General features: G+C 42.4%; 2 protein-coding genes across 9 annotated transcripts in view; one reads left to right on the top strand and one right to left on the bottom strand.

Moving 5' to 3' along the window:
* Window positions 1–25,317, top strand: part of ANKRD27 (ankyrin repeat domain 27) — a 54,928-nt gene that overhangs the window by 5,265 nt on the left and 24,346 nt on the right. The window contains exons 1-12 of one of the 8 annotated variants that reach the window (XM_040074994.2): window positions 6,588–6,696; window positions 16,722–16,849; window positions 17,809–17,919; window positions 18,547–18,703; window positions 20,165–20,319; window positions 20,625–20,684; window positions 20,778–20,831; window positions 20,921–20,986; window positions 21,066–21,142; window positions 21,498–21,619; window positions 22,345–22,423; window positions 23,233–23,365. In XM_040074994.2, the coding sequence (XP_039930928.1) occupies window positions 16,748–16,849; window positions 17,809–17,919; window positions 18,547–18,703; window positions 20,165–20,319; window positions 20,625–20,684; window positions 20,778–20,831; window positions 20,921–20,986; window positions 21,066–21,142; window positions 21,498–21,619; window positions 22,345–22,423; window positions 23,233–23,365 (1,116 nt within the window). In that variant the 5' untranslated portion in view covers window positions 6,588–6,696; window positions 16,722–16,747. The other 7 variants (XM_040074995.2, XM_040074992.2, XM_040074999.2 and 4 more) reach the window with 7 other exon arrangements.
* Window positions 2,218–6,199, bottom strand: RGS9BP (regulator of G protein signaling 9 binding protein). Its single transcript, XM_040075000.2, has one exon. The coding sequence runs from the start codon at window positions 6,108–6,110 to the stop codon at window positions 5,397–5,399; it is 714 nt and encodes a 237-aa protein (XP_039930934.1). The 5' UTR covers window positions 6,111–6,199; the 3' UTR covers window positions 2,218–5,396.

Below are 25,317 nucleotides of genomic sequence, written 5' to 3'. Positions count from 1 at the left end.
CCCACCTGAGCCTGCGGAGGGTTGAGAAGTCAGTTTCCATCACTCTGGTAAATCACAGTAGATATTCTCACAAAAGACTGGAAGTGAGCAATAGCCATAATTGCGTTTGGTGAGTGTCCTCTGTGGGTGACAGTTCCAGAGAGGTGGTTGGATCTATGTTTGCCTCCGTGGCTCACGGTCACGTTTCCAGCACGGAACGCTCGTGCTTGGCTGGCTGAGAGGATCCACCGGAGCCCCGATGCTGGTTAAACGCCGTGTGACTTTTCACCTTCCCACAGGTTCAGCATTGGCAGCTGCTAAACTACATCCCACCTGCACCCAGTACCACGGCAGCAAGCTGTAAGGATGGATGATGGAACCCAGCCATGTGGGACTGCCTTCTTCCAGGAGAAGGTCATTGGTAGTGTGAAACCGAGGGAGATAAGGATTGTCTTTTGTAAAATGGATAACAACATGTAGCAATTCAAAATATTTTTACTCTTACTCTCTACGAGTTAATAAGAGAATAGGTAGTCAGTTCCACTCAGGGATATTTTATATCCTCTGTCCCATTGGGCATAAGATATTCCTTTTTTTATAGAGAAGCTGTAGTTTAGCATTGGGATGCTGTCATATATAACAAAGAGCAAACTTTGTTATACATCTATCTCCTGTCCTTTTTTTGTTCTTCCCATAACACACGTGGACAATTTTATATGAAAGACATTCTTTTCTAATTCCACTTTTATTGTACACTTACTGTAGCAAATGCTGCTCACGTGTGAACTATTTTGTCCAGATCTCTTCCTGCATTAAAAGACTTATATAATCGTATTGAGAGAAAGCCCTTGGAGATCTGTAATCCACTGGTCTTACTGAATGACTTTTTACATAATGAAAATCTGTGAAGGGTAAATATGTTGACCAGGAGTTCCATTAGCACTTAAATAGAAGGTGTTTCTGGAAAGCGAACATAAACAACACAAACCTTCCAGAGAAGGAAAAGCAAACCTGTAACCAATCCTTTCTACTAACAATAAGCACTTTTAATTTTTAATCTGAAAGCTAATTACATCAGTCATTTACTCCAGTTTTAAATAATTGCATTACTGTAAAAAGTATATTCATATTTACACAAAGAATTTTGAAACTAATTTTATTTTATATTCATAGTGCTGAAGTTTGATGTTACATTGTTTGCAACATCAGGAGAATTCACTTTAATTGTGGTCCTGTGTTCCTTTTGTTACTAAACCAGAAAACAGTGTAATGGGTTTTTATGGTGATAGACTGGAAATCCTGGAATGAGATTACAAATTGCTGTGTTTAACAGGCTCCGTTCTGATGGTTTGATACAACTGTTGATGGTTGTTGCTACCAACAGCCCAGGACCAAGTTTCACACTCCTTAGGTTATGTGCATCTTTTGTTAAAGTAAATGCCAGCTTAGCTGGCCGAGAGAGAAACACAAGGAGAATCCAATTGTTAGTCCAGTCTTGTCTGGTTTTCAGGTTGTCCAAATCAATGGTTTGGTACTTAACACTGGACAACCAGTGCTGAAGGCAGAATCATCTGTTGGCCTAAATGTTATTGTAGCTGTTTCCTGAGGCAGGGATTCCCTGGCAGTGTAGGTTAAGCTTCATCACTGTTCAACTTTGGGAGCTTGAGAAAGCTATGTAAACAAAACTAATGAGAGGGCTTCGCACGTTACTTTTATTACTGTGGTTGAAACAGGGACTTTAGAAGAGCCTCCTACAGAAAAGATATATATAAATATTCCAGTTTTTCAGAGAGTCATTGAACGGTTTGAGTTGGAAGAGACCTTAAAGGGCAGGGACACCTTCCACCAGACCAGATTGTGCCTGGCCTCAAACATTTCCTGGGATGGGGCAGCCACAGCTGCTCTGGCCACCCTGTGCCAGGGCCTGCCCACCCTCACAGGGAACAATTCCTGCCCAATATCTCATCTGAACCAACTTGTCAGTGTGAAGCCATTCCCCGTTGTGACTCCACCCCTTGTCAATAGGTTCTCTCCATCTTTCTTGCAGGCTCCCTCCAGCCACTGGAAGAGCACAATTAGGTCGTCCCAAAGTTTGTCTTCTGCAGGCTGAACAATCCCAATTCTCTCAGCCTTTCCTCACAGCAGAGGTGCTTTATCCCTGTGATCAACTTTGTGGGCTTCTCTGGACTTGCTCTGACAGATTTTGTTTGGTTTGAATTACTGCTGCAAGCAAACCAGTAAGTTACGAGGAAGTACTTTATTTTAAGTTAAATAAATAGTGACAGTAACAGGTTTGCATTATTCGAAGTGTAGAAAATACCACCCATGCACAGGCAAAACCAGTGTAATTCAAGTCAGGAGTAAGATTTTAGTATCCAGCAAATTTAATGTGTGTATTCTGTGAATAAAGACAAAAGCACTGAAGTAGATCAACACTGATATTAAGTAAGCAACAACCATCTTATTTTGTACTATAATTACATTCTCACCAATCAACATGGGCGTATGTGCTTTTTCATCGTGCTGTTGCAATATAGAGTATTTTGAAGTACGAATTCCCATTTTTCACTTACAAAGTAGCATTTCCAGTCTCCTTCCAGTTGCATTCCAGTAGGGGAAAAGGAAGCCTCTGTACTTTTGGGCAATGGTGGTTTAATTTAGTTTTGGTTTTGTGCAGTGTCGTGCCAAACTCTGTCACGTGGAACAAACACGTGTAGGAGATGAATGGCAGCACTTTATCCATGCAGTGCCAATTCTCTGTTAGAATCCTACTTAATCTATTCATTTCAGATAGCCTAAATATAAGATGATACAGATTTTTACTAATAATGAATTAATTTGCAGCCAGCTTTGTCTTAAGATTTGAAAATTCTTTTTCCAAGGCCAATCCTTTAAATAGTAATTGTGTGCATATTCATATGTACTTAGAGGCTATTTATTTATATTAAAAAATCCTAACAAAAAAACCCCAAAACTGCAATGGACAGAAAACTTACAGTTTACCAACACACTGAGGCTTGCTTTTGAAGATGACCTATTCTTATAAATTCTTCTACACAACTAAGCATGGATAAACTGTTTATCTGTGGTTAGGTGTGCGGAAGATACCAAGATAAAAGATCATGAATGTTGCCATTGTTTACTTATCCAGCAGAAAACAGACTTGCATTCATGACTTGGGGCTTGAGAACATGTGGTTAAATGGTCTGATTTCACAAGGGATCTGGAGTTTTAAGGAAGCACAGAATACAGCCCAATGGCTTCTCTACCTTCCTGTGAACTAAGTAAGAGTGCAGAAAGTGAAAACGTCCACAGGTCCTTAATACCAAGTGCTGGCAATCCAAATAGATACATTCACCTGCAGCTTTTGCTGTATTTTCCTTAAATATTTCTACTAATTGTGATTGTGAAGGAGATCATCCAATTTAAATGAACACTCAGCAATTACACCTTGTCTAGGCAGGCTGAACTGTAGCACCGATAAATACAGACCTGGCTTTGTTAGGAAGCTGTCAGGGATCTCTACAGACACAGATTAACTATCTATAAAACATATTCTATGGAATGAGTGAAACACAACAGAAAGGAATGTGGAGTTGTCTTGTAACACTGAATTCCTGAGAGAGTGGAGTTACACTGGACCAATGTGCAGAGCTCACATTACCCTTCAACATAAGGATAGTCTATGGCTTGGAATTCAGGCCCCCGCTTGCTATTTTTTTCCTCAGCTACAAGTGACCAGATTCAAATACACTTTCTCCCCCCACCCCACCAATTAATCCAGTTCTTTTAAAATTTAAAGAATAAACTGTTTTCTGATTTTTTCTGAAGTGTGTTTAATTCTTAACTCAAAAATATTAAAAATATTAGGTGTCTATGTATGTTGTCAATTTTATTTAACAAACATGAAGACTGTTCACAAAACATGCCTGATTATGACTTTTTGATAATGTGCCTATAAAAACCAATGAAGAAAAATTACTTCTTAAACCCCCAATATTTTGGGGTCCTTATATTTGGCTGTGGAGTGCCCCATATACCTATGGCACTGTAGCACATGTACCAAGCATTCCTGAAAGGACAGTGTGTGTTCACAGCACTAGAAGGTATTTCCAGAAGTAAATAATAAATACCATAACACATAAATCCTTTTTACAAAATATTGTAAAGCTTCTCTGCTAAGTAAGTGTCTGTTCCCACAGTTTTACATTTAAATGTCGACAGTTGCACAGGGAAGCACTGGAAAGTTTTATGCTGTTGCATTTCCCTTCCAGAATTGTATTGTTATCAAATGGGACCAATCCTATAGGCTTCCTGTTTCCCAGATGATTAATCAAACACAACTGAGATATGAAACTGAGACACATTTTCAGCTTTGTCTGGATTTCTGCAATTTGGGAGCTTGCAGAAATGTGACATACAAGCATCAGTCCCTGCCTGCCAGCAGGAGAGGGAATCCCATTGGGAAGGTCTGCTTTAACTTATCATTTCTGTTTGCTAAAATCTATTTTCCCACATTACTGCGTCTGCCCTGGGTAGATTCATTGCTTCTGTTTTCATAGTTAATTGTGGAGTGCAAATTGCTGCTTCAGAAAGAAAAATTAGAACCAGTAGCAAGAATCAGTCTTTCTGCAGGGAAAGACAAAATCGTGGTAAATGTGAATGAAAAAACCGTGAGGCTTGCTAGTATTTTTCTGAATATGCAACTCTCCCTTTTTTCTGCCTGGATTTGGAAAGCGATTAGTCATTCACACATGCTGTGCCAATTCATACAACTGGGTTCAGTACAATCCAGTGTAAATCAACAAAAGTGACTAGGTATCAAACATTGTTCTGTTTTCTCCCCCCTCCCCAACCATGAACTTATTTAAAATAGACGTTGGTTACATTCTTTTATTAGGGTTTTCATCCTTACCCCTTTCCTCCACTCAAGAAATACTTTTGTACTTGATGGAAAAAATGAAGCAATCTATTCACTTGGTCAGACAAAACATCCTTGCTAGCCATCAAATTTATGTTACCCTCTAACACTGTAAACAGTAACCAGCAGCAAACACCAGAGCCTAGTGAAGAACAAAAAACACAGGCTTCTGAGAATAGTGACCTATTAATAGCAGGCAAATCCCTGTTACAGCCAGTAGTGATAATACCCTGATACTTCACTTAACTGTTACAAGTCCAGCAAACGAAGACATTCCATTCTGCAGGCGAATTTGCATCCCTTTTCTTCAAAAAGGGTGAAGAAACAAATAGTGCATTTGAGGATATCCAGAGGCAAAAGTTCTGCTTTGTTCTTCTAAGTGCTCGCTTAAAATTCTCAGCTCATCCAAGTGACACACTTTGGAAAGTAAAGGTGAGGCATGAAACACTCCAGAGACGGCTGGAGAGGGGTCACTTCTGTCAGAGCTTGCACCACCCTACGACAGTTTTACCACACAGACTGCCAGGACAATGGCGATAATGAGCACAGCAGTGAAAATAATCCCAGCTAGAACCTTGCTAATATCGCAGAAGGATTTATTTTCTTCCACAGAGATCATGCCAATAGAGGAAGCGCCCACGCTGATGGTGGATTTCAGTTCAGCCCCTGGGTCTTGCTTAGCCTCTACTGTCCACTGGGGGACATTGACCTTCATCTCCATCTCGTACATCATCTCTCCTACCTGGTTGATCTCGTTCTCGAGGTCTTTCAAATCCACCACGTCTATGTTGCGCTCAGCCTCGTATTTCATGTTCTGGACGCTCATGGCGCGGGCGGCCACGCCGGAGGTTCCCCCGCTCATGCCCGTCTGGATCAGGTGTTTTTTGGGGACGTTCAGCGGGAACTCGTGGCCCAGCTCCAGGGCTCTCCTCATGTCGATCTCCAGGATCTCTAGGCACGTGGAGAAAATCACCCATAGCCTCTCGAACTCGGCTTTATCTTCCTTACTCACGGTTTTATCCTTCAGGACCGTGGTGAGCTTGTTCCTGTTGGCCACCGCCAGCTCCTGAGCTTTCTGCCGGGTTTTCTTGAGCTCCTCCCGCAGGTTCTGGGAGTCCGAGGTGCCGCCGATGGTCAGCACCATGTGCCGGTAGCAGGCGGTCACCTTGTTGAGCGCGTCCAGCAGCGCCTTGCACTCCTCCTTCACCATGGTGCCGGCGGGGGCCGTGCCCGGTGCCGCCCTGCCTTACCCGGTGCCGGGCCCCGGGCGCTGCCACAGCCAGGCGCTACCAGCACACATGGCAAGTGCTGCCTCCGGCTCGCGTCTGCATCCGGCACCCCCTTTCCCTGGTCAGGCGGCGCCGGCGCCTGCGGGAGCCCGGGCGGGCTGCGGGGAGCCCCGGCGGGCAGGCAGCATCGCTCCCCGCGCCACCGCCGCCCGCAGCGCCACCGGGGCGGCTCGCTCCGCGCCGCGCTCGACGGGGCGCTGCTCTTTGAAAAGTGCCAAACGCCGAGGATGGAGGAGAAAAAAATACGAAATCAAAAAAGCCAAGGCTAAGGCTCTGGGGAGCGGCAGCCGGGCAGCCGGCTGTCCCCGCCGCCGCCACCTAACTCGCCCCAGCTGGGCTCCCGCGCGGTCACATGGCGGGGAGCGCCCGGCCCGGCGCTATAAGCCCTCGCAGGCTCCGCCTCCGCAGGCAGCGATTCCGCGGTGCTCCCAGCTCTGAGCCCGCTCCCTCCCGCCTCTGCCCAGCCATTGGCTTCCTGCGGCCGCGCCGGGCCCGCCCTGGACCCCGGTAGGGCTCGGCCGGGGCGCGGAGCGGCGGGGGAGGCGGGAGGCGGCGGCTCTGCGGCCGGGTTGCGGGGAGGCGATGGTGTCGGTGTGAGTAGCGCTCCCACCCCGAGCAGCCTGCGGCTCCCCCTGGGACCGTCCCGCCGGGGCGTGAGCGGGGAGCGCTCCCGGCCGAGCCGTGCCGTGGCCCGGGAGCCGCTCGGCCACGGCCTGGGCGCGGCGGGGCCGTGGCCGCTCGGCCTTTGCCCGGGGCCGGAGCGCGGCGGGCTCGGGCCGTGCGGACACGTGGCCCTGGGCAGTGACCGCCGCGGCGGGGTCGGCCCTCGCCGTGTTGGACCGCAGCGTGCGTGGAAGGTCTGTCCTGCCCGGCCCCCCGGGTGTCCCGTGTGTCGCAGACGCGCCGGGATCCGGCTGGGAAAGGGGCTCGCTGCTGCTCTCATCCGTAGGAAGGGCCGGCGTGCGGTCCGGGGCACCTGCAGTTAGCTTAAGTCGAGCAACGGCAGATGAGGAAGTGCAGGAAACAGCCGGTTCTCACTGTCAGAAGCGATGCTCCGCAGCTGCCCTTGGCAGTGAGCTGGGTTCAGCACGGTGAGCGCTGATGGGCCCTAGGCCGTGCTCGTGTGTGCGTCCAGCGGGATGCAGCTGATGTGGAATGCCGCTCGGCGAACTGAACTGTGTTGTCTCTAGCACCTGGTGTCTGCTGAAGTGGGCTTCTCGAGAGCTTGCTTGTCACAACATATGCTATCACATATCCCCCAGCGTTTGTGGATAGCTCAGTGGTTTTGTGAAAAAGCTGTGAAGCCACTAGAGTCCCACAAGAAGGGGAGCATGACCCATTGCCTTATCTTTTACCACTACCCTTGCAGGGCAATGTGTGTTATGAGCAAGATATTTTGTTGTGAGGGGTGCAGAGTTCAGGCAGACTGGCTTTCTGCTGCAGAGCCCAGCCACAACACTCTTATCTAGCCCATGCTCCTCTTTCTGGATTCTGGTAGCTTGGACTCCACTGATTGTTTGTTTATGTTTTATCTTGCTTTAATTTTTAGTCCTAGTTCCAAAACCTATGTAGCTTCTGCTGCAGGTTACTTACTACCTGTAAGAAATGTACTACCGGAAGAAATGGCCTCTTAACTTTGTGTAGATTATCAAATTACTAGCAACTAAACTGAGTAGCTTTGCCAATTTGCATGTTGGTAGCCTAGATGAAGCAAATCAGTCATGCCTGTTTCTTTGTAGGAATAAAGAAACACAGGATGATTTTGACCTGAGTGTAAGTGAAGTCTTATAATTGCCTAATCATTGTCAGGTGGAAAAAGGATTAGTTCTGGGCCTGAATCTGGAGTCCTGTGTGACATAAGTGTTAAGCTTATTGCTGGCTAAATTATGCATATTTTTGTGTCTGTTTTAGCTATGTTCAAAGTCTGCTACAGATCACCCAAGTTATGTGAGAATCTGGAAGCCACTTCTGTGAATGTTTCTGGCAAGGGCAGGGAGGGAGCCTTGGTTCAGAAACACGTGACTGTTTAAACCTGAAGGTAGCAGCAGTCATTATCTATATCAGGTAATGCCTAAGTACGTCTTTAGGTGTGTCATGTAGGAAGAGCCTGTTATTTAGATCAGTTCTAATTTAAGTTCAGCTGCATGCAGTTACACAGTTTGCTTAGATTGTGGGAACTCTTAAAATTCAGTTGTTTGTCAGTCAGGCATGATGTTCTGAAAATCCAAATTTTGATACTGCTTTCAAACAAGATGCTGACTAGCCAAAATACTGTCCTGGGAAAACTATTAGGATGGAGGTAAAAATCCTTAGATCTGACTGACTTAAGAAGCAGGATAATGAGTAGTAGAAAAAATGTATTTCCTGGTTCAGTGGCAAGGCTTTCTTGCAGCAGATGTTAATTACTGTATTCTTCCTGTGCAGTACTTGTTAAAACTGTTTGCAAAGTATTCTGTGATGCTTTTTGAACATCACTAAGTAAATGTTATAGCCTTAATTGAATACTTTTAAACAGAATTTTAGGTCTTCCTTAAATTGTTGTTAAGCCTTGTCTGAGGGACTTGCTTTTAGAGTAAGCTTATATACTAAGTTTGGTCTGTAGACTGCTATGGCTTGGGAAAGTTTGAAGCCACTATGAGATGAAGAAGGAAGATAAGGGTGAAATACAGTGAAAATTAAATATGATGCCAACCCCTTCTCTCTTCCTGATTACTGATAAATTGTGCACTTCTTTGACTTGTGTGATTTTCTTTTGGCTTGTGGTGGGGAGAAGATTAGATCCATAGGAAGAATATCAATTTGTATTGTGGGGGAATGTTAGACTGATACTTCTGTATCATGATGTTTGCTTTCAGGAAGCTCTTAATTAGCTCGGGCTGTTATGTGTTGCATTGTGTAGCATTTGTAACACCTGTAGTGGTTAAAGTAATTAATTTTGCTAGTTAGAGCTTACCTGCTGAATTGTTTTCCGACCTTTTTACCCTTGCACTGGTGCCTAAGTAAATGAAAATATTCGGCTTAAGTAAGCCTCTGTGTACTTCAACTCCATAAGAATTTGTCCCCCCTCCCTTCCCCCCCAAAGAAGGGGAGTGAAGTACCAAAGTGCTGAAACCTTTGAGAGACAGAGGAGGAGGTGCCTTTAAATACAGCTCAGTGGTAATTGAAGGAAGCACCCGTGTTTGAGAAGCTGTTGTGGGAGCTTTGTGTTTGTAGTTAATGTTCTCCCTGTAAATGTTCCTTGTAACTGCTGATGGTTCACTGAACAGCACTTGCACTTTGTTCTAGGGCTTGCTTTGAGTGGCTCCGGGCTGCCCATGGAGAATGTAATACAGCTTCAGTAGTGGCTAGCCAAAGAATGAAACTTCCTTGCAGCCACTCTGGTGGATTTCTAAACCTGTGAGAATTGGGAATCTAGGGTCTGCACTGTTGTGAAAAGAGAATGCCGCTTGTTCCTGATGCTTGGCTAATGAGAAGCAAGACGTTTTTGAATATGCCAAAGTAACTGGATAAAAGTGGGAAGCTTGGCTGTTGAAGGATCCACACATATGGAATGTGCTTCCTCTGGAGGAAAGGAACAAGTGGCAGGGAGAGTGAAGCCCTCAAGCCTGGCACAAGTAAGGATGTGCTCACGTCAAACAATAGTGCAAATGCACTGTTAAAATATAAAGGGTGAGCCTTGTCCCTGCTTCTCAGGAGTGAGCTCAGTTTGGGAGCTGGGGCTCACGAGGAGCTGCACCAGGATCTGGTACAATGCCAGGGGCTGCAGGGTCTGGGGAGGCCTGGCCGAGGAGGTGGGGCAGTGCTAGCAGGACAGAGCTGCCAGCCTTAGGAAAGGCTTGATGGCTGTTGGGTAAAGGCAGAACCCAAGCCATGAGATCCTGTGCCAGCTCTTAACCCTTCAGTGGGGGAAATGTGTGTCTGGAAGGGAGATGCTGAGAGAAATTAGTATCTTCCTGGCATGCATCTTCCCTCCTTTCCAGACTCTATTCCATTGCTGTCAGGGAGATGTTCTGGGATGATAAAACTTAGTTTTTCACTGGTTGCTAGTAAGCCTTGACTGATGTGAATTCACCACTATAATCTGATAATTTGAAGGTGCTACTCTTGCATACTTCCATTTCACAGAAATCAGTACAAGCTGAACCTGAATCTAAAAGGGATAGGAACAGATTTATTTAGTCCCTCGTGGTGAGCAAGATGTATTGGAATGTGTTAGGTGTTTTTCACAGGATGCTCAACACTCATCCTTTAGAATTTTTAAATGCTCAAAACCAAGAAATTACCTTCGGCTTTTATTTTGAGGTGAATGCTGATGTAGGGCCCGAGTTCAGATTTTAACTTTTGCCTGGAGTAACTGAAGAGTAATAGTCCTGGTAAAACAGGAACTGGAGTAGTAACTTGAGTTTTTTGACTGAGTCTATTTAAATTCCCCTGTCAGATTCCTGTTTGCTTGTAAAGAGCTTTAAGATCCACTTATCTTTGTCTGTTCCCTCTGACGAGTGGTGTTCTTAAGGTGTGTGGGGGAAGAACTTCTGGTAAAAAAAATCCCTTAACTTAGAACTGGGGAACAATTGTTGGTTTTTTTTTTTTTTGTCTGTGTGTGTGGAGCTGTGCAGTTTGCTATAATGATACATTTCTGATAAGGTTTGTATTTATCTGCTACTCTGAGATAAAAATCTTTTAGTTGATTAATGAGTTGCTCCTCATTTACTCATTATTTTGAGCATTCAGCAAATATCAGATTACTGGATTGTTAAGCCTTAGTTGTTCCCTTTGTAGCTATTGTGAGCTAAGGTGATGGTGTCGTGAAACTTGACAATAAGTGGTAAAATAAAATTGAATTAATTTATGCTTCTTGCCATGCTAATGGATCTGGTGTTGAAGGGTTTGGAGAACATGGCATTCTGCTCCCTTGAAGCTAGATGTGTGGTGAGGACACTGAGGTACTTAGTTTCAGTATCCCAGTGTAGCATCCTAACTTGCTGTCCTGCAGACAGTTGAGGTTACTGAACTTGGCTAATAGCTTTTACTAACTTTGGTAGCTGTTTTTACTTTGTTCTGCTGAATTATTATCAATATGCCATGGTGTAAACACAGAACATTATGCTGCTCAGCATTGTCTATGTAGTGTTTGAATGCACCATCCCTCATGCTGAAATGAAAGACGCTTTCTCTGCAGAATTTTTTAATTCTTTAGTTGGGATGTAGCAGGATGTTCAGAAGATGAGTCTAAGGTTTGAGTAAATAGTTGTACAAGTTGAATGTGGACAGGAGGTAACTGCTGAGAAACAATGCAAATACAATGACATCATCCACTTTCATGGCTGCTTGCCTAAATTTCAAAGTACTTCTTAAGAGGAAGCGAAACCCACAAGCTCTAGAACAGGTTCCTCACTTGTCAATCTCTAAAGGAAAACACCATCAGTGAGAAAATGAACTGTCAGAATTTATTCCTATTCACTGTTTTCAGTACCAAAGGTAATTAGGCTTCATTTCCAGTGTTTTAGAGAAAAGTGACATGCTTAGGTTCCATGTTTTTCACTTGAGCAGTCCTTTGTACCATATTTATATTGTTAGAACTATCGCTCTGCTTTTGATCTAGAAAGGATTAGTCTGTTGTAAGATTATGATTATAGTTTTTTTTAAACTGTAACCTAATGCTTATTAGATTGTCTGATCCAGCTAGCTTCTGTTCTTCCAGCAATTTGAGCTATTTCTGTGTTTACAGGCATGAAGCCATACACTGAAGTGATTCCATTTAAATCTTTTATATAACATTAGTGCTTCAGTATTGCTTTACTGCTCAGCATGATAGAATTTGGTGAAATTCATAGTGAATAGAGCTGAGGATAGTTTTTAATGAGCTTTTTTTAAGCATTAATCAGTTCTGGTAATGTGTATAAGGCTTTGTCCATTTTTGGTTTTCACTGTAAAGCTAAAGCTGTCCAAGGTACAGCTAGAAGAGTAAGTTTGTGTCACCCCCAAGTTAAATTAGGTTGAAGATGGATGTTGTGTTCTGCCAACAAACCCTTAATGGATAATTCTAATGTGTTTCTAGAATTACAGCAATGCATTAGCCAGTATTTTCAGATGCATTTAACTTTCGGGGTGGAAAGAAATTGACTTAATCTTAAAAATGCCTGGGCTTTGGGGAAACTTCAATGTACTCTCTTGAATCTGTAGTCTAAATTCCTTTGGTTTGGTTTGTTTTTCCTTTTTTTTTTTTTTTTTTTTTTTGACTTGTTTCTGCATCTACCCTTCTGTCTCTGGAGAATGCTGTGGGAAGGTGATGGAGGGCCAAGTGAATACAGTAACTAAGCTGTTCTAGGTAATGAGTATTCCACTGTTGTTTTTCATATCCACATTTTAATCAGGTACGATAGCTGTCCTCTAATGAGACACTGAACAGCTGCAGGGGTAAGGGAGCGAGAAAAGGGAAGGAAATTTAGAGTTGTGATTCTCAAAACAATACTAATGCAGCCAGTGGGGTTGTTTCCTGCTGTGTAGGAACATGCATGTGGGGAACAGTGTAGGGTTCCCATCTGCTCTGCTCAAGGAGGGTGACAAACACCTGTGTGAACTAAAATTTTACCTTCCTTCCTGGGGTGGAGCAGGTCAGTGGCACCTTAAGTGCATTACAGTAACTGAAATGCCAGAATTCAATGTTTGGATGCAGCTGCTTTTCTCTTCTTACTGGAGCACCAAGTGTGATTCAACCTTGTCAGTAGTTTTGTAGTAAAAGAATCTGTAGTAAAAGAAACTAAGTGTATAGAACTAGTTATTTGTGGTGCGTAACTCATGAACTGGGAATTGAAGATTATAATTTCAAGCTCTTCCTATGACAGTCCATCAGTAATGATTCTTCAAGTGCTCCAGTTGCTCTTTTTTGTTTTTTCAGGTGCAGTCAGTGTTTTAAGAGGCCGGTCAGACAGACAGCAAGCTTCATGAGGTCAGGCTTTCTGTGGGAGCTTCTCCTCCTCACATAAATTTCTTACACCTTTTTTGCAAGGGAATGCACTGTTACTTTAAATTTCTTTCTGGACAAAGCTTATCAGTTGGGTTTTTTGTGATGGTGAGGTGGTGGCTTGTAGATGAGGAGGATTTATGGTATGTGTTCTCTTCCCCTCCTGTTATGGGAAGAGGTCTTTGAACTTGAAGATTTGTTACGCTGGAAGACGGGCAATAAAGCTGTTGGAGATGTTTGTGCATTGCAGTTTTAGCACTGCTGCCTGATGCTTGCTTGCCTCCTTGTGTAAATATGCTTTCCCCCTGATGCAGAATGTGGTGTCAGCAGCTTCTCCATCGCTGTCTTGGGGAGGATCACAGCAGTCTCATCATCTGCTGCTTGGACAAATACATTAATTCACCAAACTAAAGGCAGATGAAACTGCCTTAGTGGGACAACTACATTAAGGAAAGCTTGGTTTGGAAAGTGTCTCAAAAAAACATGTAGTCCACCCTTCCAGCTTTCCTTTGTCCACTATCACCTCTAGTAGAGGTTTGTCTGACATGTTCTTGGAGATTTATAACATGAGAGACTTGATAGCTTTGCCAAGCAATCTGAACCATGTGCTTAACTTCCCTTTTGGAAGGTGTTCCTTATTTGTAACCTGAGCCTATTTTCTTCAGTCAAGGCCTACTTCTCAGTAGTGGGAAACACGTGGGAAACATGCCCTTCACTGAAAGCTTGATCCACCTATGGGGGGAAAAATAATAAATCCTTACCTGCTTCATGTGGTTTCTTAGTTATAAACATCCCTGCCTTCCATGGATTGGATTCTGCTTACAGGGCTCCTTAGCCTTTCTTACTTCAGGCTCTGCTCCAGTCATTCGCCTGTGATGAGGACAGGAATATCCAAAACCATCAAAAAAAACCCCCAAAAACATGTGGAACTCTCAAGTCTTGCTGTGGCAAGGTTCTCTGCAGGTTGAATGTGTGTGTGCATACAGCTCTGCTGGGTGCTTGACTTACACTAAAATTGTATTTAATTATATATATACTAACTTGTCACTGTGTCATGTTTGGACTGCAGGCTGCAGTCATTAAGACCTGCTTGGAACTGGAATTGTGGCCTAGCTGAGGTTCAGCAGGTTCAGTGTTTTCTAGTTAACTAGTCCTGCCTGTGAAGGTGTCTCAGCTCTGCTGTTGTGTGGATCAGCAGTGAGATCTGTGTTCCTGCAGCAGACCTGCCACACGGCTTGTGCTCCTTCTCCTTTCCTCAGCACTGGCTGAGGAAGAAGCCCACAGCTTGGACTTGGATTGCAGCTACCTGCCAAGGCATCTTTATAGTAATCATGTGCTGGAATTACTGGTGATCATCCTGTTTACCCAGACACTGTGATAGGACAGATCATGGGTTATAGAATTGGTTGGTCTGGGTTGGAAAGGACCTTAAAAGTGCATCTTGTTCCACCCCTGGCTATGGGCAGAGACCCCTAGCAGAGCTCTCCAGCCTGGCATTGGACGCTTCCAGGGGTGGGACAGCCACAGCTTCTGTGCCAGGGTCTCAGCACCCTCACAGGGAAGAACTTCTTCTGTACATTTAATACAAATCCACCTTCTTTTAGTGGGAAGCTCTTTCCCTTGTCCAAAGTCTCTTTCCAGCCCATTTAGGTACTGGAGGGTGCAATAAGGTCACCCTGGAGCCTTCTCTTCTCCAGGCTGAACCCCCCCCCAGCTCTCTCAGCCTGTCTCTAGAGCAGAGGGGTTCCAGCCCTTGGAGCATCTGTCCCCCTCCTCTGGACTTGCTGCAGCAGCTCTGTGTCCTTGTGCTGGGACCCCAGGCCTGGAGGCAGCTCTGCAGGAGGGGTCTCACCCGAGCGGGGCAGAGGAGCAGATTCTCCTCCCTTGACTGCTGCCCGTGCAGGGGGTGAGCCCAGGACATGGCTGGTTTGGGGGCTTCAAATGCAGATTGCTGGCTCCTGTGGAGCCCTGTGTTAAGTTGAATTTTTTCCTAGGTTCACAGTCTTTAATTACTCAACTTGATTGGTGTTCTGAAGGTGTCAATGAGCAAACCTTTTCTTCCCCATTGTGTTAGCAAACTCATTGCTGTGCTGATATAGGAGCACTGGATAAGTAATCTTTCATAGAAGCTCTTGGTGTTATTGTAAGCTTTGAAAGTGGATGGGCTTTTTTTGTCTGGAATTGTGTAGAAAAACTGCCTAAAGCACTTACCTGTCACTGCCAGGCTTTGGTGGTTCAGGCTGGGCTTGTCCAAGCTGTGAGTAGCTGGTGATACCTTTAGAGTGGAAGTGACCTGTAGCTTTAACTGGTTGTGTTTGTGTTTAGCTCTCTAAGGGAGCTCCGCTTGTGCCTGCTCAGAAGGAGGGAGCAGAGCCCAGCTCAGTTACCAGGCTGTAGAGCAGCTGAGAGCATGGCTGAAACTCAAAGGCTCTCTGGAACTGATGGGAATTGGGTGTATGTTTTTCCATCCCTTGAACTGCCGTACAGTGGGCTCACACTGAGCAAATAATGTGCTAGGAATAATTCTGCATTGGAGGAAACAGGGGGATACTGTGTGAGGGTGGTGTGCTCAAATTAAAGGCTCTAGCTGTGCTCACCCTTTCTCACCATATACAGCTGCAGCTGAATGAGGAAATCGTGCAACTTCTGTTGATTACTAAGGGAACCTGCATGAGGAGAAAGATAGAGCAAGCTTATTATTTAAGCATTTGTATGCCTGATAATCTAAATTCTTGTAAAAAAAAAAAAAGAATTCTGAAGTTATTTCAGGAGGTACCTGTTAGGATTTTTTCTGCCCTTGTGTATGCTGTGTTACAGAGAATTGGAATTGAGGAAGCAAGCAGGTGAAGGTCTGATTCCTTAGGGATCATCCTCTCCAGGGCACTGTGACACCTAGTGACAGCATTGCCAATGTTTTCAGGTTGGATTTTCACCCTCCAGTTGCTGTTTTGCTCTCTCTTTAGCTGAATGTTACTTACCAGCCTGACCTCAAATCACTGAGACTCTTTTCATGGGAGTAAAGATGACCACAAATCATGATAAATTTCACGGTGGCTTTTTAATTATGACATGGCTATTCATATCTCCTTGATGTGCCTCTAACTTTCCCTGGAAAGTTGAGGATTGCCTTACATGAGGGTTTCTGTTACGCTGGGTGTCTCATTGGTGTGTGTAAGTAATCCTCATACAGGTGAGTTTTAAGACTTACGTGAGCTCAGTGCAAAAGCATCAGCATCCTGTGGTGCAGTAGAATCTGCTGTGAAAAATTTTGATCTTAACTTCTCCTCTCTGATATAAACAGTTAGACTCCAACACCTGGAAGGCCTAAGGAGACATTGAGGATAATGCTGTGATTGGAAATGTAAAATAATGAGCAATATTCTGTCTGAATAACTTCTAAGTAACTGTAGTTAGTAGTTAAGCAATGCCATTGACTGCTTACATCAAGACCTGAAAATGCTTTTTCCTTTTGGACAAGGAGAATCAAAGTGCCCCTAGGTATTCCCAAATACTGTGTTTTAACAGATACCATGTATGATACATCAACCATTCTCCATATCTATTTTAGAACATCTTGGAATACCTGAAGTCCATATGGCTATGTATGATGAAGATATCTTGAAAAATCCCTTTTATTTGGCCATTCAGAAGCGACGTCCTGATTTATGCAGCAAAGTTGCAGAACTCCATGGTATTGTAAGTATGAAAAGTATATATAAAAGCTGCTTACTGAATAGCAGCTATTTGAATTGAAAGCATATGTCTGGTATGAACCATGTAAAGATTAGTTCAAGTGTACAGAATTTGGAAATTAAGCAGAGCAATTTTTAGTTCAAGTTGCACAGTATATACTAATATGGACCTCTTGATGTATTGCAAGGTGGTAAAAAGCTAAGGTTGGTGTTGTTTCTGAACTCTACAGGAAAGTTACTTTCTTTTCTATGAACTGAAGTTACATATTCTCTCACAAGTTTGTATCTTAAATGGGATTGACCTCTTGAAATGCCTGGTGGACAGTTAATCATTTGACAGCATTTTACATAGCAAAATAAAGCTATTAAACTGACCTGGAATAACTCCAGTCCTTCATATTTACTACTCTGAGTATTTTGCAATTAATTTTCATTCACAATTAAGTGTGTAGAGACTCCATTAAACGTGGAGGTTATTGTTACCTGACGATAATTCTTTTCTTTCAAATTAAAAAATTTGTCCCAAATTGTCAATCTATTGGTCTAAACCCAAGACGTTTGTCTTAGATCTTTTTCTTTCTGATGGATTTTCATTTGAGTTTGAAAATATACTTCACTTTAGCTGCGTAATTTTAAGTCATTTGTTTTCATTTTAAGTAATTTGTGACTGGTGCTAAGTAACTGAAGATTTAATTTGCTTCCCTTAGTATTGTTTGCTTCAGTTGCATCTATCAGTGTTTTTCAGAGAAGTTACTAAGTGAAATTTCTGGGTTAATTATCAGACTGTGTGTCTAGTGATAACTTTTCCTTTTTATATAAATAAAAGCACCTATACTTCCTATATGTTTACTGTGAATATTTATAAGCCTGATTTAATTGCTTGCCTCTTAAGGACCAAAGGTATTGATATATAGCTGGCAATACATGCCATTTCTCTCTTAAGCTTGATTTAACTTTTTTCAGGTGCTAGTTCCATGCAAAGGAAGCCTTTCAAGCAACAGTCTTTCTACCTGCCAGTTTGAATCTTATGTTCTGAAGCCACTGGAAGAAAATTTTCAAACTTTAAATGGAAAGGTATTTGTTTGATGTCTGAGTGTAGCTTGGGGACACTCCAGTAAGTGATTCACTGCTGCTGACTGGTGGTGTGAACTAATGGTTACAGACGAGACAAGCAGGGCTACACTGCACAGGATCCCAGGGTTTTCATTTGTAATTTTGCAGTACAGTCTGGGAACCTGGACTTGAGATAGTTTGCAGGCTGCCATCTGGACTTTTCTATTCCAGATGTCCTCACTGGAGTTGCTGGGAAAAGATAGCCAAGTGTGAGAAATACAGACAAGGCATGTGGTGTTTTTCTGAGGCTGGGCTTATGTCCTGATCTTAAGCTGTTGGGTTTTTTTAATTTCCTTTCTACTGAAAGTGCTCTAAAATCTGCAAACAAGGCCTTGGTGTTGTGTGAAACCTCCCCTAGCAGTAAACTTGTAAAAGAAGTGGCTGCAGGCAAGGCTCAGCCATTGCACAATGAAGGAGCCTTTGTTTCAGTGTCAACGCAGCATGAAAATGTGAAATTTCTTCAATTGGAGCTTTCTCACCTTTCAAGTTTCTCTTCTCTCCCTTGGAGATGTAACTATGCAAGGCAGAAGCCAGAGAGTAACTTTTTCTGATAGTTTCACACCTGATCTGCTCCTTGTTTTGTTTCAGGAGATCTTCATCCAAGGAAACCTCATCATTCTAGGAGCTGGTTTTAATTACACTCTCTCAGTACCTGTTCTCTTTGAGGAAACCTTTTACAATGAAAAAGAAGAAAGCTTTAGTATATTGTGCATAGCTCATCCATTGGAAAAAACAGGAAGCTCAAGTATGTATTGGTGTCAGTTTGGTGGCTGCCTTTGCACAGTGAGCAAATTAGTGTTTGATGTGCTTAATAAATGTGTTAATTCTGAGAAGTGTTGGCTTGGTTAAAAGCCCCTGGCATTTATGAGCTTGCTGGGCCAGATGTTGATGTGCTGCTGCAGAGAAATATCAAGTTGCTTCCAGCAAAACTAGTGCTGAGACTGGGTCATAAATCCTGGGGAATTAAGAACCATCTGTGGAATATTTAATACAGCATGATTTTTGTAGTGCTGACTGCTTGAAAAAGGCATTTAATCCTAAGTGTGGCCACGTTTGTCTTGAGATGCAAGGTGGAGGCACAAAAATCTAGATAGGTAAATTCTTTCTTCGTATAGGGGGATAGAGGTTGTGTGGCAGTTAGGTAGCAACCTCCTGGTGGTGGCCCGACTTAAGAAGTCGAATGTCTCAATTTTTGTCCTGCACTGTAAGTGCTTTTGCTGTAACACTATTTTCAAGACTACTATCAATAGTATGAGTGTTAACAGCATGTCCTTGTGAACTTGTATAGCAATCTATGTTTACTAATTAAGAAGAACAGAAGCTTCAGCTTTTTCTGAAATAAAAACATTAGTCTTCCTAAATAAATAAGAATATTTGAAACAAGTGAATGGGAAGAGAAGTAGTACTAGGGTAGTGTGAAAGTAGTACTGTGAGGGAAGTACAGAAGGCTTTCTGAAAAAAAACCACAAAACCACCCAGCTGCCATTCATGTAGCCTTAAATTCTCTAAGTGTTAATGTATATCTCAAAAATTATTCTTGGGATATTCTTTATAGCCATTACTTAATATAATTATATCTCAGTCCTTCAGAAGTGAAGGAGTTTCTAATTTCAAAAGAATGATTTAAGCCTCTTATTAGCTGGCTGCCTTTGACTGCAGATGAAAGATTTGCCTAGAAAAAATTTTGAATTCTAAGTGGGGGATTCATTTCTCTTATTCAGAGGAAAAGTGGATTTGCTTTAATGTTGCTTCATGGAACTTTGCTCTCCCATCCAGACAAAGCATGTCTAAATAAAGAATAGCTTATGTAAAAGTCCAAGATGGGATTTTTGCAGCTCACTTAAAGCACCCTGACTTCCTGCATGGGCACTCTGTCAACACTGTAATGTGCTTTTCTTCTACTTTCAAGCTTGACTTACACAACTCATAAGCTGAGTGTATGTGGTAATAAATTATCCCAGCCTAAAAAACAAGTGAAATCTATTTTAACTATTCCAAATAAATACTTGACATAAAAAGCAGGGGAGCCTGCTCAAATGTGACACATTAATTTCTTTTTTTATTAAAGGTAATACCTCTAGTTCAGGGTGCAGTGAGCTGAGTTCATGTTTCAGTGCACACAAGCTGGCTCTATATGTGGGCACAAAATGTATTTTACCATGCATACATATTAGGCCTATGTGTTAATTCTTGGCTTTTATTTTAGGTGAATCTACAGCTTCATCAAACTCCTATTCCCTTAAAAACATTGAAGATGTTAGAGAGTTCTTGGGAAGGCACTGTGAGAGATTTGATAAATACATAGGATCTTTCTATAGAACATTTAAAGAACACGAAAGGAAAAGCCTCCGCCACTACATAGTCAGTACCTTCCTTCCTGATGTCTAATTTGCTGAGGATAATTAATTCACTGCTGCTCTTATCTTTGCCTTATGGAGCTTTTCTGTGTCAGAGTAGCCTAGAGTTGTGAAAGGGGAGGAGGGTGAAGTGGTAATTCACATTTAAGAGTGTCACTATCTGAGCTGTTGAGTAAATGCAATTATTATTGCGAATGCTTTTGCCATACTGTATGCTTTTGAGACAGGGAAGACTTTACTCATTTAGGCTTTGTTCCTTCAAGTCCCCTTAACCTGAATCTGATGGCTTTCATCTTTCCTCTCTCCTAGGATTCTGTCAATGCACTTTATACCAAATGTCTGCAGCATCTTTTGAGAGATTCGCACTTGGTAAAGACTTACTCCCCTAAATACATAGCACAGTGTTCCTTAAGCAATAAACTATCTGACTTTCTCTTGCTGTTTATGGCTTTGCTTTTCTAGAAGATGCTTGCAAAGCAAGAAGAGCAGATGAATCTGATCAAACAAGCAGTTGAAGTAAGCATCTGAAATGAAGGAAAATAATTAGCAAGCTGTTTTTAATTCTCCTTTTCATGCTTAAAATACTACTTGTTTTTTTTCTACAGATGTACATCCATCATGCTATTTATGATCTAGTCTTCAAATATGTGGGGACGATTGAGGCAAGTGAGGTATGTTTCTTTGTTAGCTACATAGTAGTTGATGTTCATCTAAGGCATTTTAAAAACTTGTTGCCTTTCTATTGATTAGGATGCTGACTTTAATAAAATCACAAGGAGCCTTCAAGACCTGCAGCAAAAAGACATTGGAGTGAAGCCTGAGTTCAGGTGAGAGAGAACTGTGGATTCTTTGGAGAGTCACTGAGATCCTCTCTTAAATAGGATCATGCCAGCCAGAATGTGTCTTCCTTCAGACACAGCAAGCTTTTTATATTTTTATTTGAGATGTACAATCAAAGATTTGCAAGTGTCATATGAGGACAATCTTTGCGTTGATGGTTGTCTCCCTTACTTTTATGTTTTTAAGCCATCTACAGGATGCAGAAATGCAGGTGCACTTCGAGTAGAAGTGGGAATATTTTGGAATCATTCTTCAATTCAGCCCTGAATAAGTTAAAACTTGGGCTTTGGACATCCTGCAGAGGAACTCTATGCTAATCATTCCTTTCTAATTATTTTGTAGTTTTAATATACCACGTGCAAAGCGAGAACTGGGTCAGTTGAACAAATGCACCTCCCCTCAACAGAAGCTACTTTGTCTACGTAAAGTTGTACAAATTATTATGCAGTCTCCAAGCCAAAGAGGTCAGTAATTAGTCAGTTAATAACTTTAAACTTAACCAGCACACACGAAGCACTTCAGTATATACTGGGTTAGCTTGTGTGTGTTTTAGGAGGAAGTTCACATCTGCCAGGATACTGAGGGTGATCCATTCCAAACACCTGAGATTGCTGCTAGCTCATTCTTGTGTATTTGTCCATGCTTCCCTTGACATCTTGAAATTGATACTCTTGAGATGCATCTCCCTTGCAAAATGCACTGTTGGCTGGGGCCAAACAAATGTGCTGCTGTGGATTACTGAAGTCATTCTGTGATACAGAAGCACAATCCTCTTAACCTGGTATTTACTTTATCTAGCTTGAAAAGAGAAGATACTTCTATAAAGCAAATAGAGTAGCACAGTGAACTTGTGCTTTCCCTACTTCATCTCTTCTTTTCTCTAGGAAGACTGCTGGGTTAAGGAAAAACATATCAACTTTGAGCATAGTTTTCACCCTCAAGAATTTCAGAAATCTTGAGCTAGTGCTCTGGCTCTTGCTGTGTGGGAAGGGAGGGATGCTAGTCAAATATTGCAGTGTGTACTGCACAAACTGCATCTGTGTGTTGGTTCCTGGCAGACTATTTCAGTGAGAGATTGAGAACATTTTGGGAGCCTGCCCTGGACTTTACATGCATTCTCTGCTAGTAGAGCTGGCTCTTGATTTGAGCCATGACATGACTAATACCAAATGTGAATTCTTTTTTTTAGTTAACATGGAAACTATGTGTGCAGATGATCTTCTCTCTGTTTTGCTGTACCTGCTTGTAAAAACAGAAATCCCAAACTGGTATGTAACTGTTTTGGCTATATAGAGCTCCTTCCTACCATCTTGTGTAGTGCTGCTGTAGGGACAGATGTTTCTGAGCATACAGTACTAACTTCCTGAAAGTGTAAAATGTCCTGTTGAAATGCAGAAAATGTTTTATAGGACAAATAGCAAAGAAGTCTTATATGTGTAACTAAATTAAGGAGCTGTCAGGAATGTGCCTGTTTTGATTCTCAGCCCAGAAAAAAGTTGTAGTGGGAGGACATCTCTTGACCAAATCTGTATGCCAATACAGTGTTCTCAGAGTGGTTCTCTTGTCTGTGCTGGGAGCTGTGACACCTTTATGCATTTCTTACAGAGAAAGTAGATGTGACTATTTAATTACTTGCTGCTAGCCTGCACTATTGTGTCTCCTCATTTTCAGCAAGTCTGTCTAAACCTTCCAGCTGTACCTGAACTGATTCTCAGTGCTGTTATATCCTGGATATCCGAGATCAGCATTTGGTCTTTTAACTTGTAGCTGTCACTTTGTGGCTTATGGTGCTTGAAATACTGCTTCATTCTCTTCAAAGATGTTAATCTCCCTATTGTCCTTATCTCATACTTTGTATTCCTTCTATATTAACTTTTCATGGAGTATTTAAGGGATAGGTAGAGTTCTGGTCACTCTACAAGCTCAGAACAGCCATCCTGCTGGCCTAACAAGCTTTTTAGAAGCTTTTTCCCAACTCACACCTATTGTCTGCCTGGATTGCCTAAGATGAGCTGCACTGTGCTGTGCTAGTGTCTTAGTGCTAGTGTTTCATGGCTTTAACTTTTCTTTTTTTCAGGATGGCCAATGTGAGTTACATAAAGAACTTCAGGCTTTGCAGTTCAGTGAAGGATGAGCTGGGATATTGCCTAACCTCGATTGAGGCTGCAATAGAGTACATTCGACAAGGCAACCTCTCTGACAGATCAACAGTAAGCTACTCTTAAAGCCTGTCAAATGCCTTGTAGCTCATATCAAATCACTTGTAGTTCTGTGTACCATTGTGGGTGTAAATCCAGCCAGAGCATACAAATAACTAACATAAGTATTTCCTTTTTTTTGCTTAAAAAAATTGAGGAGAGGTGACTACCTGAAGCAAATGCTAAATTTACCTAAATGATTATAATGAAGTCCTAACTATGTACCAATATTTGTTCATTGTATACTTCTTGAGGGAGTACTTAAATGTCAAGTCTGCTTCTTCATATGGTTAGAGGAAAAATGACAGCGTTATTTTCTACAGATGAGTCTCCAGTATGTTTCTCTCCTGTTTGTATTCTTCCATGACCGTGAAAGCAGTGTAGTTCTTGGAAGCAGGCACAGCTTAATTTTTTGTGTAATTTTAAAAAGCTTAGCTGTGCTAGCAGAATGGAGATAGCAGTGTAATTTGGAATTACTCAGTAAATTTTCATACTGGAAGAATTCCTCGTGTTAGCAGTGCAAGTTACAATGCTGCACTGAGCTGATGGCTTAGGGGGGTGCAGGGTTGTCATAAGGTGTTGTCTGAAGGTTAAATTTGGCTCTTGGGATCTCTAACCTGGCAGGAGCACGAAATTTGTGGATGCATGAGAGATTTCCTACTGGGCAACTAGACCTGCTGTCAATCTGGTCACATCCCTGCAGGCCAGTCAGGCTGATGTGACTTTAGAAACTTCTATAATTTAAGAACTCTGATTATTTAGTCAGGGAATCCAGTCTTACCACTCCTGTAAAATTTTTTACTGTTGTAAAACTAGGTTTTCCTGAGCTGATGTGGAAATCAAAAGGAGTGAACTTGGAACCAGAGTGAATTCAATGCCTGCCTAACTTCTAAGCACTGGAATCCAACTGCAGGGGCCAGAATAATGGTTCAGTGTGCAGGGCTTGGGATGGGACAACCTGGACACAGTCTTAGGAGCACTAAATGTAACATTTTGGCCTCTTGCTATTTTTGATTTTGTTCTTTTCTGGGATTTTTTCCATAAACTTGTTGTGCAAGTTTGTTTTGTACACTTGGAGAAAAAAAAAAAAAACAAAACTCAACACCTTTGTATTGTGTAAAGAGTGGTATTTATTGTCTGTAACTGAATTATATTCAAAAAATAAAAATGGTAGTTTAAAAGAAACAACCTGCTATATGATTTTGCTTCCTGCAGTCACTTGACTGTCATTCATCATCAATATAGAAAGTGCAAAGCTGATGCTGTGAAAGAAAAGTGACTCTAAAGCAGAATTGTCTTCCACAACAATGCCAGCAAGCTAAGATAGAATATACTGCTCTTAAATTTCTAGAATAAAGACTGTTTCCTATTAAATGCCTGATCCTATCCCTCTTGGTGTAGCTAAGGATAGCAGCTTTTACACTGGGATTGCATTCAAGTGTTGTAATTTTAAGTGCCACTTCCATTAGGGAACTATATTTCTTTGGGAGGCACCTGTCTTGAGCAATAAACTGTGTATTTGAGAAGTCTAAATGAGGAATTCAGTGTCTGCACCAAGAGAAGAGTAAGCCAAATGTATTTCTGCCCATGCTTCAGCTACATCAGCCCCAGACCTAGAGAACTTTATCACTTTAGCGTGAATGTGCAGCCCAAAGTCCTCTTGCATTGCCTTTCCTTGGAGTCAGCCTGGCTGGAAGGCAGCAGAACCCTGAGGATGAAGTGAAGGACAACTTGTCCTTAACACAGCTGGAAAGGAAAGAGCCAGACCCCCCTTTTCTCCAGGGTAGGAGAAGGTGGCACACAATGAAAAGAGGGACTATGAGGCAGAAATGGAGAAAGAACAGTGAGGAGGGTAGAGGAGCATTGCTCTCCCTTCATGGAGTTACCAGTTGAGATATTTCCTTTAATCTTGGGTAAAGGAGATGAACTTTGAAGCAGCAGCAGCTGTGATCTTGCTGCCCTAT

The sequence above is a fragment of the Hirundo rustica genome, chromosome 11 (genome assembly GCF_015227805.2).
Source record: "Hirundo rustica isolate bHirRus1 chromosome 11, bHirRus1.pri.v3, whole genome shotgun sequence".
In the NCBI taxonomy this organism is placed as follows: Eukaryota; Metazoa; Chordata; class Aves; order Passeriformes; family Hirundinidae; genus Hirundo; species Hirundo rustica.
The sequence above is the reverse complement of the archived record's forward strand: the minus strand, read 5'-3'. Positions and strand labels throughout refer to the sequence as shown.

Bases quoted from the DNA above. Each gene is read 5' to 3' on its own strand.
- RGS9BP (XM_040075000.2), bottom strand. From the start codon at position 6,110: ATGGTGAAGGAGGAGTGCAAGGCGCTGCTGGACGCGCTCAACAAGGTG.